This window comes from Bufo bufo, chromosome 2, assembly GCF_905171765.1.
Source record: "Bufo bufo chromosome 2, aBufBuf1.1, whole genome shotgun sequence".
Classification (NCBI taxonomy): Eukaryota; Metazoa; Chordata; class Amphibia; order Anura; family Bufonidae; genus Bufo; species Bufo bufo.
The window spans coordinates 176336967-176356740 of record NC_053390.1 but is presented as its reverse complement, the minus strand read 5'-3'; the positions used below and the strand labels follow the sequence as shown (position 1 = coordinate 176356740).

The following is a 19774-nucleotide window of genomic DNA, read 5'->3' as shown; positions in this document are numbered from 1 at the left end:
CCAGACTGTGTGCAGCGTCAGGTCATAGTGTGCACACTACGTTCTGTCGCTGTATGGGGTCAGGACAGTGGAGCGCAGGCCCTAGCAAGAAGACCAGGGAGGGTGAGTATCGGAAGCGCTTGCAGCGCTTTTTTCCCGCTCCCGGCACCTAATGCATACTAGTGAGCTCTTCCATAATGGAAGCGCTCACTAGTATTCGCTTTATAAGACGCACGGCCATTTTTCCACTACTTTTTTGGGGGAAAAAGTGCTTCTTATAAAGGGAAAAATACTGTATGTCTCTACCAGCTTTGCATATTTAGAGGCTGAAATGTTTGCCCATTCTTCTTTGCAAAATACCTCAAGTTTAGATTGGATGGAGAGCAAATGTGAACAGCAATTTTCAAGTCTTGCCACAGAATCTCAATGGGAGTTAGGTCTGGACTTTGACTGGGCCGTTCTAACACCTGAATGTGCTTTGATCTAAACCATTCCATTGTACCTGTATGTTTAGGGTCGTTGCCCTGCCGAAAGGTGAACCTCCACCCCAGTCTCAAGTCTTTACAGCCCCTAACAGTTTTTCCTCCAGAATTGTATTTAGTTCCATTAATAGGCATGCGCACGGGGTGTGCCTGGGCACACCCTAATCAAGCCTCAAGATTGAGGTTCTGTCACCTCCGTGCTCCTGGGTGCCGCCCCGCTGATTCCACTTTAACTGTTACACTGGCCGCTGGCTAGTAATTCGCATAGGGGGGCATACCCAGCGGAGGCAGAGCCGTGTGTGCTGTGCAGCTGCAGGTTGGGAGTGGTCCCGTCTGGGCGGCAGAGTTGACGTCATGCTGCGTGCCCCGCGCGCCTGCTAGTGAGGTGAGGACGGCGGCGTGGCGGGATAGTGTTGGAAGGGAACTTGGTGCCCAGCTGCTCCGGTCCGGGAGCCATAAAAAAAGGAGTATGTACCCTGTCCGACAGTGCTACCCCTCCTCAGTTGTCCCATGTATAATGTACCCTGATACCCCTCCGTTATATAATATAACTGAGGGGTATCGGGGTAAATTATACAGGGGGTAATATAACTGAGGAAGGCTGTCAGACATTATACAGGGGTAAAATAACTTAGATTACCCCTGAATAATGTCCCCTGATACCCCTTAGTTATATTACCCCCTGTATAATGTCCCCTGTTAGCCCTCCTCAGTTATATTACCCCCTGTATAATTTACCCTGATACCCCTCAGTTATATTACCCCCTGTATAATGTCCCCTGATAGCCCTCCTCAGTTATATTACCCCTGTATAATGTACAGGAGTAATATAACTGTATGTGTGTGTGTATATATAATATATATATACATACATACATACACACACACACACGCGCACGCGGTGTGTGTGTTTGTGCTTTAGGGTGCACACCTATGGCTCTATTCATCTTCCAATCAACTCTGACCAGCTTCCCTGTCCCTGCTGAAGAAAAACATCCCCATGGCATAATGCTACCACAACGTGTGGTGTGTTCATAGTGATGTGCCATGTTTTCCGCCACATATATCATTTTGCATTTAGTTAAACTTTGGTCTCATCTGACCAGAGCAACTTCTTCCACATGTTTGCTGTGTTCCCTACATGGATTGTGGCAAACTGTAAACGGGACTTCTTATGACTTGCTTTCAAAAATGGTTTTCTTTTTCCCCTCTTTTATAAAGGCCAAATTTGTGGAGTAGAGAGCTAATAGTTGTCCTGTGGACAGATTCTCCCACCTGAGTTGTGAATCTCTGCAGCTCCTCCAGAGTGACCATGGGCCTCTTGGCTGTTGAAAAGTTCAAAGGGTTTGAATACATTTTTAAAGCACTGTAGTTGATTTGCTTGTGTGATTTGGGGTATTGTCTTGGTGCATCAGCCCTAGTTTCTTCAGCTTGGTCATGAACTGCTGCCCTTACATTCTCCTATACAAACTTTAGAATTTATTCCTATTCACAGAAGCTATTCTGTGTTAAACCCCCTAAAAAAACAAAACAAGGGGCCACTCCCTATGCCTGGAGAAAAAAAGATTCAGTCATAAGAAGCGACAAGCATTCTTTAGGCTACGTCTACACGACGACATTTGTCGCGCGACAGATAGGGCGCAACATTTGTCGCACCAATGTCACGCGACAATTTTTATAATGGCAGTCTATGGTGTCGCACTGCAACATGCAACATGCTGCGACTGCGACGCAACAGTCGCAGAAAAATCCATCTCGAATGGATTTTCTGCGACTGTTACGTCGCAGTCGCACCATGTTGCATGTTGCAGTGCGACACCATAGACTGCCATTATAAAAATTGTGGCGCGACATTAATGTAACAAAATGTCGCGCGACAAATGTCGTCGTGTAGACCTAGCCTTAAAGTATGATCTGTGAATCTCTGGAATAGCCAGCCACAGGAGCTGGTCACAGCAAATACAGTAAATGGCTTAAAAAAAAAAAGGTTTAGATGACTTTTTAATTCAAAATAACATTGAGGCTTATGACAATGTATAGAAATCTTGTTCTACACACCCTTTCCCTTTAGCCCAACCCGTTTTTAAAGGAAAGATGGACATTGATCCAGGGATTTGTTCTGTGGATCGATATAGCTGGATTACAGGTTGGACTTGATGAACTTTTGTCTTTTACCAACCTTAACAACTATGTAACTATGTAACTTTTGTGGGAGTTATGGAAACAGTGTAGCACAGTAAGCTCATCTGTTTCCGTACACCTGACCACCTCTCACAGCCTGGATGCAGTGGCCATCGGGACTTGGTGAGGTTTGATATGATTGGGGACCCCCTTGTTCTAGAGATAGGTGCAGGTCCCAGGGGTGGGACTCACATTTATGGCAAATCATGTGAATATGCCATAAATGTCTGAAAACCCCCTTTAACAACCAGGTAAACAGAATTTGTAAGAACTTGATTGAACATTAATACTGTGGACCTGATTTATCATATGATAACCCCACATGCCGCCGGAGGCTGCTCCTAATTTATGACAAAGCATATGCCTTGTCGTAATTAGGCACAGCCTTCGGCAGTATGTGTGCCTGAACTGATATCTATGTCAGTTCCTGGTTGTCATAGATTTCCATCCTCTTCTATGCCAGAAAATGGCGTAAAAAAAAAGTAATTGTGGTAGGGCCACTGGCCTCTCCCTGCCACGGCTCCTCTTCAAGAAAGTGGCAAAGGCGACGGAGAAATACCACTTGCACAACATTCTTTTTAAAGTAATGTTGAAAAAGTCTCAAACATAAAGTTTATGACTTTTTCACGCCAGAAAACTGGCACATAATGATAAATTAGGCCCTATGTTCACACATATACACACGGTATGTTCACATATGGCAGATAAACTACTGATTTTCTGTTATGGAATTGCTTGCTAGAAATTCACAGCATATTATCAGAAAGTGGATTAGTTATTAGCATCCCTCACCCCAGTGTAAATTGACTTGTGATGAGGATTTTAAATTCGCAGCATGTCAATCTTTGGCTGCAGATTTGCCCTGTGGATTTCAATCTTTGCAGTGAAAATACGCAGCAAAATTCTTGACACATCCGCAAGTAGCACAAGTGGATGTTGCCACAAATTGAGCCTCATTTGACTGTACCATTCAGTTAATTACTTATGATTTTGTACAGCAGGCAGCTGGCTGTTAGTATGTCCACAACAGTTTTCTAGAAGATTGGAGATGTTTGCATTTTGTAGAGTCAGGGAAAAATTTCTTCTGATTTGGGCTAATGTTCATATGTATGAACCATAAAAATGTTGCCATTCTATAGCTTAATATTAACATCATAATAGCATTTAATTTTTGTGGTTTCCTTACATTCAAATCCACAGGGATCCTCATATGATCCTTTTTCAGCTCCACATGAAAGTTTTGTAGTTCTTCATCGATGCTAATGGAGAGGGAAAGGCAGAATTATAAATTGAAAGATACTATTATTTTATCCTCAATCGCATTGGCCTTTTGGGTCACATAGATGGAGAATGAAGACTGCTTATGGTGATTTCTGTATTTATGTTCTTATCAATATTTAATTATATACACAAAATCTAAAGTACATAGAAATTGAGTTTTCCAAAGGAGGTGACTGTCAATAATTTTTTTATAATTAGACTGTTCTCACTTCAGATTATGCAAAAATACACAAAACATCTGCTGTGATTTTTGTCCTAAGAGGACAGCTTTTGTGTGCACAAGTTCTTGCCTGAGGCCTCCTGTACATGACCGCATCCGTATTTTGGTCTGTAATTCATGGTTCCATAAAAAATGCTTAGCTTCCATGTACATTCCCCATTTTTCTCACCCCCTTTAATAGAAATTCCTATCCTTGTCCAGAAAATGACCACACTAGAACTTGTTCTATACTTTGTAGAACGGCCACACCGATCCTCAAAAAAATGCGGACATATGCATGGCCCCATAGGAAATAATGGGCATGTGTGCCACCCACAAAAACTACAGATAGCCGACTGAAGAAAAATACATTTGTGTGCATGGGCCACCACTGCTGTAGAGGCTTTTTTTCCCACTTACTTTTTTATTCAGCTTTTAAGTAACAAACAGGTGCATATGTGATATAAGAAATATATATTGAGGTTCCAGAGCTAAGAGTACACACAGATAGTGATCAAGTCGGTCATCAATAGTATGAGAGAAAAGGTTACAGGAGAAATTTCATAACTGCAGGAATAAGTGGAAACCGAGAAAAAACAATAACAACACAATAGAAACAGGTCATCCTGATATTAGTTAATCATGAGCATTTACCTAATAGGCTGAATCCTTCTATGATGACGGTTGAGAAAGTGTTGTCTATTGAGGGTGTCACAATGATGCTTCTGGAATAATATCAGACTGTGGGCCTTCCCTACAAGCCTAAAATCTGAATTTAGCATTCCAGTGCCTAAATCCGGGGTATAAATTAGTTGAAGTTGCATATACTGTTTTATGTGAGTGATAACATCAGCGATGGCTGGAGTGTGGGCATGTGTTCAGTACTTGGCTATTGTTTTGCAAGTTGCAACTAAGTCACGTGTCCAGATCCATCAATAACAACGAGATACCCACGCATAAGATGGCTAAAGCAGGGGAAAGGACTGGTGAGGGGAGGTCATTATTTAGTTTAAGAAATCAGAAAGTTGCATTTATAACAGGACAACCCGAGGTCAATACATATGTGCTGCTGTACCTAACATCCCACACCCTCTCCAGCTTAACGAATAATAGCCAGGAATAAAATGCAAAAGTCTATCAGGTCAAATACCATTGAAGTAGGGTTGTTGCGGGTATCGAAAAATCGATACCCAATCGATACTTTTTTACAAGTATCGATTCGGTACTGTGATTTGCACTTTTTCGATACTGGGCTGCGCAGCCCATTATCTCCTATGGCACAACATGGCGCTCCGCCAGAAAGACAGTGGAGAAGGCGGGAGAGAGAAGGCGGGAGAGAGAGAGGGAGGGAGAAGGAGGGAGGGATTCCCTCCCTCCTATGACGCTGCCGCCGCTGAGCCCAATGGAGTAAGCGGGCTCTGAAGATGCCTGCATCACTGCCACCAATGACTGTGCGTTTAATTAAAGGAGGAGGAGGGACGGGGGAGGTAATAAACTGCTGTGCCGTCTGACTCTGAGACTAGTGAGCGCTGAGTTCAGCGAATGACACCGGCGGCAGCGGAGCAGCCTCCTCCTCCGTCCTGAGTCACTCACACTTGTCTTGTGTGCTGCGCCGTCTAACTGAGACGAGTGAGCGCTGAGCTCAGCGAACGGCACCAGCGGCAGCAGAGCAGCCTCCTCCTCCGTCCTGACTCCTAACTGAGTTACTCACGTTTGTCTCGTGTGCTGCGCCGTCTGACTGAGACGAGTGAGCGTCAGCCCGAGCCCCAGAGTCAGTGAGACTGAAAAGCAGCCAGCCCAGCATAGCAGGTACCTAGCCTAGCCCACAGCCAGACCCAGTGCAAGAGTGATGATTAGCCTGCCTCAAAATAAAGGCAGGCAAAAACCATATCTATAAGGAAGACAGCCAGCAAGATTTGAGGTTAATGTGACTCATTAACCCCAATCTTGCCACTACCCATGTTTTAAACATGATGGGGGGTCACTTATTTTTAATGTCAGGCTGGGCGCATGCTTTTGGAGTCTTTGGAATGGACCCCATGTGCCTCACATTAAGAGTAAGTGACCCCCAAAGTACCATCTAAGGCTACTTTCACACTTGCGTTTGAACGGATCCGATCATATTAATGCAGACGGAGGCTCCGTTCAGTACGGATCCGTCTGCATTAATAACTTAGAAAAATTTCTAAGTGCGACTGCGAAAGTAGCCTGAGCGGATCCGTTCAGACTTTCAATGTAAAGTCAATGAGGGACGGATCCGCTTGAAGATTGAGCCATTGCCCGGTATCGCATTGCCGGCACCCTGCCCCTGACAGGGAGCTGCGATCAGCGGCAGTTAACTGCCGCTGATCTGCTAGTACCCGCCTCCTGTATAAAGGGGTAAAATCATTGGTGGTGCAGTGTGCCCCCCCCCCCCTCAATCCCCCCATCCCATTAAAATCATTGGTGGCACAGTGCGCCGGCCCCTCTCAACCCTCCAGTATTAAAATCATTGGTGGCAGTGGCCACAGGGACCTCTCCACTCCCCCTCATTGGTGGTGCAGTGGCAGCTTCTGATCGGAGCCCCAGCTGTGTAAGCCTGGGGCTCCGATCGGTTACCATGGCAGCCAGGACTGGTTGCCATGGTAACATCCCTGATGCTGTGTGCACAAAGCACAGAGCAGCAGGGACAGTGTGGAGTCCTATTCACCCTGATAGAGATCTATCAGGGTGAATAGGACAAGGGATGAAAGATCCCAGGTTCTAGCCCCTAAGGGGGGAAATAGTTATTAAATAAAAAGTGAAAAAAAAAAAAACACTAAAATATGAAGTATAAATCACCCCCCTTTTCCCAATTTCACATATAAAATATATATTACATCGCCACGTCAGAAAAGTCCAAACTATTAAAATATAAAAAAAAAATCTAGGTGGTGAATGCCGGAACAGAAAAAATAAAATAAAAACTGCGCGATTCGCCATTTTTAAAAATGAGGAATGCACGTGGCTTTTTTTGTTTATTTTTTTCGCGTGGTATCGAATGGTATCGAGTATCGCAATACTTTTTCATGGTATCGAAACCGAATCAAAAATTTGGTATCGCAACAACTCTACATTGAAGTTGTATTTAGTGATTCTGCTCTCCATGATTGATGCAATTAGAGCCTTTGATTGCCTAGTCATTTATTGAGAAGACTTCGATCTTCTTTTCCCACACGAGCCTGAAGTAGGTCCTGTAGAGTAGGTCCGAAGTGAAGAAGGAAATCTAAGACAGAGAGCGGCCTTTCATATGGGTTTTTAGAATGCAGAAAAAAAGCTGTGAGGATGGGCAGGTATAACGCATGGTCATTAGAAAATGGCGAACTTGCAAATACTGGTAGGCTGGTAGAATTATTTATTTGTGATAGAGTACTGAGAGTGTAATGCCTCAAATGTGTCAAAGACGCCATCCTGATCGAGTTTGCCTGTGGTATGAATGCCATGACTGATCTAGTGGGTTAAGGATTATCCAGGGATGTGCCTGAATTGCAATGCTATCTCTAGGTGCGGAAGAAATGCAAATGAGCTCTAAACAAGCTTTGCCTCTAAAGCCACCAGATGTAAGGCAGCTATCTGGTGCATTAGAGGCAAAGCTTGTTAAGAGCTCATTTGCATTTCTTCCCTCCCAGAATTCCAGAGGAGCATGTATGGCCTATAAGTCTCACACTGATTAAGGTGCTCTCTCCCTAAGGAGAGTTAGTTCCCCCCTATCTCTAGGTGGCAAGACTGTTGACAGCACATGCCTGCCGCTGTCCTGCTACTCAGGGCGGGCACGGGCACAGCTCCACTCACCATGTGTCTAACGGAATCCCAGAGCTGCGGCAGCGGGCAGGGTTAACTCTCCTTTGGTTCTCTGTGCATCTGCCTCTAATGTGTTAATCAGCTCTGCTATGTATGCTGTGCTGTTTGTCTCATTCACTGCATGAGCAATAGATTTAGTAACTTGCTAGATCCAGCAAAGCTGCTATAATTTGCTTGTCAGACCTTTGGACTATTTGTCATATTTGCCCAAAATCTGCCTGCTATGACCTCGCCCTGTCCATGACTATTATTTTGCCTGACCCCTCGGTGCCCCAGCATCGGTGTCTCTGACCCCCATGGGGTAGCTGTCAACCACCCCTAGACTATTCCAGGAAGTAGCGGCCTGGTGGCTCCCTTGCAGCAAAGTTCAGATCCTTGTGTAGGGTTCAAAGGGTGAATACCAGGGGATTGCCTTTAGGTTCAGTCCAAAGTCAAACTGGTTGGTTGAAGCAGTGTTTCCACATCCACAGATCATTACATTGGTATGATGATACCTAAACACATCTGGGTCCCCCAGGCTACCCTTGCACAAAGGTCGGAAGAGAGTTATTTATTCTAGGATGGGCATCCCCCCGTATAAATGTCAACACCCATTTACTATATACAAAGTACTAGTGATGAGTGAAGCAAGCTTCGGATGCTACATCCGAAGTCGCTTCGTTCAAAACTTCGGATTAATACTGTACGGAGATTAGTCTCCGTACAGTATTAAAATGTATGGGCTCCGATGAGCTGAAGTCATTCAACTTATTCACAAAGTTGCGCGTGACTTCATTGAATAACTTTTGGTAGTTGATTTTTGAAGTGAAAAACCTCGGGTTTGGTTCCAACTGGTACTTCGGCTCATACATTTTAATATTGTATGGAGACGGATCTCCATAGTATTGGAGACAGTATTAATCCACAGTATTAATCCGAAGTTTTGAAAGAAGCAACTTTGCTCATCACAAACAAATACACTTCACATAAGTGGAAAACATGATGGGATTGAAGATCTTTCCTGAAAGCTTACTCTATTCAGAACTTTAATACAGTTTTTGACCAATTTATGCTGTGTCTTGAATTTTGATTTTGTATAGTCACATGAATGGCCGTTCTTAGCCCTTACTAGTGGTGTTTTATCGGCAGCATCTGATGGAACAAGTTATTTGTGCTTGGACAGTTTCTTTGATGTTCCTTCACCTCTTCTGTTTTGGAGTGAAGCTTGAATTGCATGACTTAACTCTCACCTCCTAAATCTATCCCAGGTCAAACCATGCATGATTTGCTTGGTGAAATGCCTGAAACCTGAGCGAGTGTTCTAGACCATGTAAAGGTCCACGCAGCAAATAGCAGGCTTCTGATTTTGTCAGGCTGAAATTGATTAGCTGGAGCAATGTGTTTTCAAGCAAGCGTTTGTATAGCAGTTTCCTTGCACCTAATTATTGTGGCAATTGAAACAATATATTAACTGTTGTTATGTCATTACTTTATAATCTTAATAATCACGTCTAGGGCAAAGCATTAACACTGCTATTAAATCTTTGGTCCAGTCAACGACTGGTGCTACTTTCCAATCTCTTCATCTAATATACAACACATAATTCTAGTGTTTTTCTGATTTATAGACTGATATGTATATATTCTACAAATATTCCTCATTATCCTTAATACATTAATGGTGTTTTTTTTCCTGGTCCTAATGCAAAATGAAAGTTGTATTTCCTTTGTAGAATGCAGATATTATACAAAGGTTGGTTTACTCCTGTATGAAAACACATAAACCTACTATATGTTCTTTAAAGGATAATGCAGTCATATGCATTTACTTGTACCGTAAAATTCAGTGCAGGTTTTTTTATGACGTGCTATGTGAGATCATAATTCATCGTCCTGTCATTAAAGAAATATCACAGAAGGAAAAAATACAGTTTGTTAAAAGTTATTTTTTTTTAAAAATGAATACAGTTTTTTTTTTTCTTTTTAAATAAAACAGAACCAGAACATCACTAACAATAGCTAAAGTGGTATGATAGTGAATGACTTCTAAAACAATGTAGTAGAATATTTTTTTTACTTGTCCAGAAAAAAATAGTATTCAAATTAAATGCTAATGTATACAGTTGCAAGAAAAAGTATGTGAACCCTTTGGAATGATAAGGATTTCTGCACAAATTGGTCATAAAATGTGATCTGATCTTCATCTAAGTCACAACAATAGACAATCACAGTCTGCTTAAACTAATAACACACAAATAATTAAATGTTACCATGTTTTTATTGAACACACCATGTAAACATTCACAGTGCAGGTGGAAAAAGTATGTGAACCCTTGGATTTGATAACTGGTTGAACCTCCTTTGGCAGCAATAACTTCAACTAAACGTTTCCTGTAGTTGCAGATCAGAAGTGCACAACGGTCAGGAGTAATTCTTGACCATTCCTCTTTACAGAACTGTTTCAGTTCAGCAATATTCTTGGGATGTCTTGTGTGAATCGCTTTCTTGAGGTCATGTCACAGCATCTAAATCGGGTTGAGGTCAGGACTCTGACTGGGTCACTCCAGAAGGCGTATTTTCTTCTGTTTAAGCCATTCTGTTGTTGATTTACTTCTATGCTTTCGGTCGTTGTTTTGTTGCAACACTCATCTTCTGTTGAGCTTCAGCTGGTGGACAGATGGCCTCAAGTTCTCCTGCAAAATGTCTTGATAAACTTGGGAATTCATTTTTCCTTCGATTATAGCAATCCGTCCAGGCCCTGACGCAGCAAAGCAGCCCCAAACCATGATGCTCCCACCACCATACGTCACAGTTGGGATGAGGTTTTGATGTTGGTGTGCTGTGCCTCTTTTTCTCCACACATAGTGTTGTGTTTTTCTTCCAAACAACTCAACTTTGGTTTCATCTGTCCTCAGAATATTTTGCCAGTACTGCTGTGGAACATCCATCTGCTCTTGTGCAAAATGTAAACGTGCAGCAATGTTTTTTTTTGGACAGCAGTGGCTTCCTCTGTGGTATCCTCCCATGAAATCCATTCTTGTTAAGTGTTTTATGTATTGTAGATTCCCTAACAGGGATGTTAGCATATGCCAGAGACTTTTGTAAGTCTTTAGCTGACATTCTAGGATTCTTCTTGACCTCATTGAGCAGTCTGCGCTGTGCTCTTGCATTCATCTTTACAGGACGGCCACTTCTAGGGAGAGTAGCAGCCGTGCTGAACTTTCTCCATTTATAGACTATTTGTCTTACCATGGACTGATGAACAGCAAGGCTTTTGGAGATACTTTTATAACCCTTTCCAGCTTTATGCAAGTCAACAATTCTTAATCGTAGGTCTTCTGAGAGCTCTTTTATACGAGGCATCATTCACATCAGGCAATGCTTCTTGTGAAAAGCAAACCCAGAACTGGTGTGTGTTTTTTATAGGGCAGGTCAGCTGTAACCAACACCTCCAATCTCATCTCATTGATTGGACTCCATTTGGCTGACACCTCACTCCAATTAACTCTTGGAGATGTCATTAGTCTAGGGGTTCACATACTTTTTCCACCTGCACTGTGAATGTTTACATGGTGTGTTCAATAAAAACATGGTAACATTTATTTCTTTGTGTGTTATTAGTTTAAGCAGACTGTGATTGTCTATTGTTGTGACTTAGATGAAGATCAGATCACATTTTATGACCAATTTGTGCAGAAATCCATATCATTCCAAAGGGTTCACATACTTTTTCTTGCAACTGTATGTACCCTTTACCAACTTACCCTTTAAAAACCCAAGACCTTAAATAGACCTTAAATAAGGCCAAAATTGGCAACATCCTTACACAGCTTGTCACAAGTTACAGTCAGATCCATAAATATTGGGACATCAACACAATTCTAACATTTATGGCTCTATACACCACCACAATGGATTTGAAATGAAACTAACAAGATGTGCTTTAACTTCAGACTGTCAGTTTTATTTTGAGGGTATTTACATCCAGATCAGGTGAACGGTGTAGGAATTACAACAGTTTGCATATGTGCCTCCCACTTGTTAAGGGGCCAAAAATAATGGGACAATTGTCTCTCACCTGTTCCATGGCCAAATATGTGTTATTCACTCATTATCCCAATTACAATGAGCAGATAAAAGGTCCAGAGTTAATTTCAAGTGTGCTATTTGCATTTGGAATCTGTTGCTGTCAACTCTCAAGATGAGATCCAAAGAGCTGTCACTATCAGTAAAGCAAGCCATCATTAGGCTGAAAAAACAAAACAAACCCATCAGAGAGATAGCAAAAACAATAGGCGTGGCCAAAACATTTGTTTGGAACATTCTTAAAAAGAAGGAAAGCATCGGTGAGCTCAGCAACACCAAAAGACCCGGAAGACCACGGAAAACAACTGTGGTGGATGACCGAAGAATTCTTTCCCTGGTGAAGAAAACACCCTTCACAACAGTTGGCCAGATCAAGAACACTCTCCAGGAGAGTATGTGTGTCAAAGTAAATAATCAAGAGAAGACTTCACCAGAGTGAATATAGAGGGTTCACCACAAGATGTAAACCATTGGTGAGCCTCAAAAACAGGAAGACCAGATTAGAGTTTGCCCAACGACATCTAAAAAAGCCTTCAAAGTTCTGGAACAACATCCTATAGACAGATGAGACCAAGATCAACTTGTACCAGAGTGATGAGAAAGAAGAATATGGAAAGGAAAGGAACTGGTCATGATCTTAAGCATATCGCCTCATCAGTAAAGCATGGTGGTGGTAGTGTCATGGCGTGGGCATGTATGGCGGCCAATGGAACTGGTTCTCTTGTATTTATTGATGATGTGACTGCTGACAAAAGCAGCAGGCTGAATTCTGAAGTGTTTCGAGCAATATTATCTTCAGCCAAATGCTTCAGAACTCATTGGACGGCGCTTCACAGTGCAGATGGACAATGACCCAAAGCATACTTCAAAAGCAACCAAAGAGTTTTTTAAGGGAAAGAAGTGGAATGTTAAGCAATGCCCAAGTCAATCATCTGACCTGAATCCAATTGAGCATGCATTTCAATTGCTGAAGACAAAACTGAAGGGACAATGCCCAAGAACAAGCAGGAACTGAAGACAGTTGCAGTAGAGGCCTGGCAGAGCATCACCAGGGATGAAACCCAGCGTTTGGTGATGTCTATGCGTTCCAGACTTCAGGCTGTAGTTGACTGCAAAGGATTTGCAACCAGGTATTAAAAAGTGAAAGTTTGATTTATGATGATTATTCTGTCCCATTACTTTTGGTCCCTTAACAAGTGGGAGGCACATATGCAAACTGTTGTAATTCCTAGACCGTTAAAGCACATCTTGTTCGTTCCATTTCAAATCCATTGTGGTGATGTATAGAGCCAAAAATTTTAGAATTGTGTCGATGTCCCAATATTTATGGACCTGACTGTATAAACTTATCACCTATGCACAGGATAGATCATAACTAGTGTTGAGCGAACTTGTGTTTTAAATTCGGAATTTTTTGATAACCCGAACTTTGGACACCAAACTTAAAACACAAGTTCGCTCAACACTAATCATAACTGATTGTTCAGGGTCTGCCTACTGGGACCCCACCTCGGCTATTTTCGGCGGCCCCATAGAAATGAATAAAGGGCGGCTGCTCATGCGCAGTGCGCCCTCTACTACTTTCCCCGCTCCTTTCTTCTTGTAGGTGCAGATCCCATAGGTCCTAGTGATATGTCCCCATTGTCTGTGATGGCAAAACCCCTTTAAGCTTTAGCCACTTCCCGACCGCCCATTGATGTCCTGGGCGGCCAGGTTTATCTCTGATCGGACGTTTCTGAACGTCCTTTCAGAGATTGTAGCTGCATGCTAATCGTGCAACTACCGAGCGGGGGGCCCGCTGTCAGAGACAGCAAGGCACCCCAGAGAGAATGCAGGGACCGTTCCTGGGTGTCCCTGCTTTCTAGATCGCTGTATACACAGCGCTTAACGAGCGCTGTTTATACAGCTAAGGAAGCAATCTGCCGCTTCCTGTCCCGGCCCGGTGGCCTTCTACAGACCTCGATCAGCCCTGCACTGTATACAGTATAGTATTATGCTGTACAGCCTCTCTGGGAGGTGTATTTCCACTGTAACTGGGGCTACTATGTCAGCCCCAGTTACAGGAGAAAGCAATAGTTAAAAAAAAAAAAAAAAAAGTTAAATGTCCCCCAGAGGTTATGTATGACCTTATGGGGGACACAAAGTGTAAAATAAAAAATATTAATAATAAAAAATAAATAAAGTGTTTTGAAAAAAAAGAAAGGTTTACATAAAAAAAAAAATCCCCCCAAATCCGTTATTTAAAAAATGTTAAAATTAGAAGAAAAAAATAAAATAGATATACTGTATTTGGTATCACCGTGTCTGCAACGACCGGCTCTATAAGGGCTCTTTCACATGAGCGGATGCCGTGCATGGAATCCAGTGCATGAAAGACTGCCAAACCCCGCACCGGACAGCAGAGACATGGAGCATTAACATGATTGATAATGCTCTTTGCCTCTGTGTGATCTTTTTATTACAAAATCATGGGGACAACTTTATCTAACTGTGATTTTGTAGTAAAAAGATCAGAGAGACATGGAGCATTATCAATCATGTTAATGCTCCGTATCTCTGCTGTCCGGTGCGGGGCTTGGCACTCTTTTATGCAGCGGATTACCCGCACGGCATCCGCTCGTGTGAAATAGCCCTAATGATATCATATGATCTACCCCATCAGGTGAACGCTGTAAAAAAAAATACAAAAATAAACATTGTGCCAAAACTGATTTTTTAGTTAGCTCACCTCACAAAAAACATAATGTTAATCAATCAAAAAGTCATATGTACCCCAAAATGGTCAACTCATCCCGCAAAAACGGAAAATGCAAATGTGATCGCACTCTACATCCAGCATTCTGCCCTGCCTCCATGCTGGATGAGACATTGGTGTACATTTTGGCCAAAGCGTAATAAGCCGCTCACCACGTCAAGGTCGCCTCATTTGAGTGGTCCCTAACACTAGTTCCTACCTGTTTATGGGCCATGACAGCCACACAAAGTCCAGGGAATGCAGGTCAGCATGCAAGCCAAGCACACTCTGCTTTTAACCCCGTCCGGTGCCATTACAGCTTTCATCGGATCCAGGGATGCAAGTAGCAACATGCACGCTGAGCCCACCATATACTTCTCCTGGAGCCAAATGGCTACTGGTAGGTTCTATATAAGCAGACTCAGTTTTATACTGACTTTAAAACCAGCCTCCAGGACAGATTGACTGGTCAGGTGTGCATGACTCCAAGGAGATCGCCACGCCACGGTGATGTGCACCTACATACAGGTTGTGCTGACCCAATCCCCCACATTTTTTCTTTGTAGTATATATTGGAGGCGTGGCGATCTCCTTGGAGTCATGCACACCTGACCAGTCAATCTGTCCTGGAGGCTGGTTTTAAAGTCAGTTTAAAACTGAGTCTGCTTATATAGAACCTACCAGTAGCCATTTGGCTCCAGGAGAAGTATATGGTGGGCTCAGCGTGCATGTTGGTACTTGCATCCCTGGATCCGATGAAAGCTGTAATGGCACCGGACGGGGTTAAAAGCAGAGTGTGCTTGGCTTGCATGCTGACCTGCATTCCCTGGACTTTGTGTGGCTGTCATGGCCCATAAACAGGTAGGAACTAGTGTTAGGGACCACTCAAATGAGGCGACCTTGAGGTGGTGATTGGCTTATTACGCTTTGGCCAAAATGTACACCAATGTCTCATCCAGCATGGAGGCAGGGCAGAATGCTGGATGTAGAGTGCGATCACATTTGCATTTTCCGTTTGTATATGTATTTCGCCATAGTGATGTGCACCTACATACAGGTTGTGCTGACCCAATCCCCCACATTTTTTCTTTGTAGTATATATTGGAGGCGTGGCGATCTCCTTGGAGTCATGCACACCTGACCAGTCAATCTGTCCTGGAGGCTGGTTTTAAAGTCAGTATAAAACTGAGTCTGCTTATATAGAACCTACCAGAAGCCATTTGGCTCCAGGAGAAGTATATGGTGGGCTCAGCGTGCATGTTGCTACTTGCATTCCCTGGATCCGATGAAAGCTGTAATGGCACCGGACGGGGTTAAAAGCAGAGTGTGCTTGGCTTGCATGCTGACCTGCATTCCCTGGACTTTGTGTGGCTGTCATGGCCCATAAACAGGTAGGAACTAGTGTTAGGGACCACTCAAATGAGGCGACCTTGACGTGGTGAGTGGCTTATTACGCTTTGGCCAAAATGTACACCAATGTCTCATCCAGCATGGAGGCAGGGCAGAATGCTGGATGTAGAGTGCGATCACATTTGCATTTTCCGTTTGTATATGTATTTCGCCATAGTGATGTGCACCTACATACAGGTTGTGCTGACCCAATCCCCCACATTTTTTCATCCCGCAAAAAATTAACCCTCACACCAGACCATAGCCAGAAAAAATATGACTCTAAGAAAATTGCAACACAAAACATGATTTCTAAAAATGCTCTTATTGTGTAAAATTTTCAAAAAATTATAAAAATAGACATATTTGATATCGCCGCGTTCGTAACAATTGTCTGTAAAGACCAGATCTATAGAAGTATCACATGATCTGCTCCATCAATTGAACGGTGTAAAAAACAAAATAGAAAAATGACACCAAACTGCTTTTTTTGTGACTTCACCTCCCACAAATTGAGATAAAAAGTAACCAGAAAGCCAAATGTACCCCAAAATGGTGCCAATAAAAACTACAGCTTTTCTCGCAAAAAATAAGCCCTCACGCAGCTCATTCAATAAAAAATATAAAAAAGTTATCGCTCTTCAAAACCATGACAGAAAATTCCATGTTAGAAAATCCAGATGCCGCTCCTTCCCTTCTGAGCCCTGGTGTATCCCCAAATAACAGGTTACGACCACAATTGGGGTGTTACTGTATTCAGGAGAAAGTGGGTAGCAAATTGTGGGGGAATACTCTTTTGTGAAAAAGAAAGTTTGGGCCTAAAGCACCATTTTCTTGAAAAAAATAATGTAATTTTTCATTTTAACATCCAAGTATTAAAAATTCTATAAAACACCTGTTCAGTGAAGTGCTCGCTACACCCCTTAAAAATTCCTTGGGTGGTGTAGCTTACAAAATGTGATCACTTTTTGGGGGGTTTCACTGTGGGGTTACCTCAGGGTCTCTTTAAATGCAACATGGTGCCCTAAGACCATTCCAGCAAAATCTGCCCTCCAAAAACCATATGGCGCTCCTTGCCTTCTGTGCCCTGTCATGTGCCCATACAGAGGTATACGACCACATATAGGGTGTTTGTGCAATCTGTAGAATGAAGGTAATAAATATTGAGCTTTGTTTTGTTGTTAACCCTTGATGTGTTCCAAAATTTGATTAAAATGGAAAATCTACAAAAAAAGTTACATTTTGAAATTTCACCTCTAGTTTGCTTTAATTCCTGTGGAAGATCTAAAGGGTCAAAACATTTCTAAAACCAGTTTTGAATAGCTTGAGGGGTGTTGTTTCTAAAATGGAGTTATTTATGGCTTGGTTCTATTATGTAAGCCCCACAAAGTAAGTTCAGAACTAAACTGGTCCTTAAAAAATTACATTATTAATATGATGCCAACATAAAGTAGATACATGGGGAGTGTTAATTAATGAATATTTTATGAGGCATCACTATCTGTCTTTAAAGCAGAGAGATTCAAATTTAGAAAACGTTCATTTTTGTAAAATTTTTGTTAAATTTTGTTTTTATCAATAAAGGTAAAACATATTGACTCAAATTTACCATTAACTTGAAGTACAATGTGTCACGAGAAAACTGTCTATGAATGGCTTGGATAAGTAAAAGCGTTCCAACGTTATTATCACATAAAATGACACATGTCAGATTTGCAAAATTAGGCCTAGTCAGGAAGGGGGTAAATGGCCCGGTCTGGAAGTGGTTAAATTCTAGCGATATGCCCCCATTGTCTGTGATGGGAATACCCCTTTAAAGGGTTTATCCAGAAAAATGATAATGTTGAACTGTCCTCAGGATAGGTCATTATTATCACATCAGTGGGGTCTGAGTCCATGCACCCGTGTCGTCAGCTGTTTCATGGAGCCACAACGCTCACTGAACCTCCAGTGAGTGCCACGGTCTTCCGTCAGCTTACTAAGCACTGCGCTGTACATTGTATAGCAGCTGTGCTTGGCATTGCACCTCAGCCCTTCAATGGGACTGAGCTACAGCTAGGCAACGTGACTGAATTACAGTGACATCACATGGCCTAGGAAGAGGCAGCTGCACTCACTGAGCACCCGGCCTCTTCTAACAGCTGATCGGCACGGTTGTCCCAGGAGTCGGACCACTTGCCTCTGGAAACATATAATACTAGTGTAGTTGAATATATAAGTAACTCTGATCTTTTCTGTTCATCCCAGTCATAGTCTTTGTTTTATATCCATTAACTTTTTTTTTCCCTACCTTCTAGCCGTCCTGAGAAGGTGTGTCTGTGTCCTTTCCTGCCGGCTCATCCCCTCAATGTTTCCACATGTTTATACATTGTTCAGCATCCCGCTGAGGTGAGTAAAGATATGGGAAGTGTTCACCAATTTCCATCACCTTGTCTAGTCTGGAGTTGTGGAAACAGATTGAACATTGTCTCCCAACTTCCTGCTGTGCCCAGAGCTGACCTATTAAGTGCTATTAATCAGCGTACTTGTCATCTCCGAATCTTTTCTTCACTGGATTGTTACATTTTAGATTGATAAACACAGATTTCACCTGGATTTCACATACTAAACCAATGCCAATGTATTGTAATACACTTACACATTAAGAAAAGCATATGGTATGTTGTCCACGGTGCGTAAGTGTACTAAAGTATATTATGTGAAATGTACTGTAGGTGACAGAATCCCTTTAAATAACATTTTGAAACCTAATTTGGATGTATATATTTCACTAATCTTGATCTGGGGACATCTATACCAAGTTCATGTTATATCTTCATTGGAGAGCACTCACATGTTAAAAGGTCTTCACTGTGCTAAGCATTTCTTTTTTTTATAGTATCTAACTAGTATCTACTATATAGTATTTTATAGTATTTACTCAGGGTATGTCTGCTATCAAATAGACTGATATTTTAAGAAACCTCATCCATATGCTGCGAAAAAAAAATCTGCTGCAGAAATTGACTTGCAGATTTGCATAATTCCACAGCATGTCAATTCATAAAAATCACAGAAAAGAGATAAAAAACAAAGATAAAAACATTCTGCACGATATGATAAACAAATATGCGGATGTCCATGGCTATATTATTGAAAAAAATCACAGAAAAAAAGAATAGATGCAAGCATTATATATGGACTAAGCCCTCATTCTGATGTAATAAAATCTGAGACTCTTAGCCAATATATTTTGATCAAAACACATCTGTGCCCACCCACCCCCGCCAAGGTGGTCTCAGGTCAGGCAGGTCCTACGCTAAACCTACCTATGCCATTGGGCATCTATATTCAGGAGAGCAGACTCTGCACATATAGTGTGCTGCTCCTAGTAACCTCTATGTGCATCCAGCAACCAATGAGAGGAGGAGCAAAAAATGCTATATGTACAACCCTAATCAAGGCAGTCTGTTTGATAGGAAGGGCAAAAGTGCACAGAAATGCTACTCCCAAGATAAAATAGGAGCGCATTAACACTTGAAGGTGCTACTCCCTCAAGCACATACTACAAAATAAACAAGAATCACAGAAAAGAGATAAAAAAACCATAGATAAAAACATCCTGCACGATATGATTAACAAATATTTTATCTCTTTTCTGTGATT

At 42.2% G+C, this 19774-nt stretch overlaps 1 protein-coding gene across 3 annotated transcripts in view; it reads left to right on the top strand.

The window, feature by feature from the left end:
- DTWD2 (DTW domain containing 2) overlaps positions 1-19774 on the top strand; it is a 303756-nt gene that overhangs the window by 79474 nt on the left and 204508 nt on the right. For all 3 annotated transcript variants that reach the window (XM_040421668.1, XM_040421669.1, XM_040421667.1), the window contains exon 3: positions 18427-18517. In XM_040421668.1, coding sequence (XP_040277602.1) covers positions 18427-18517 — 91 coding nt within the window. The remainder of the gene's footprint in view (positions 1-18426; positions 18518-19774) is intronic.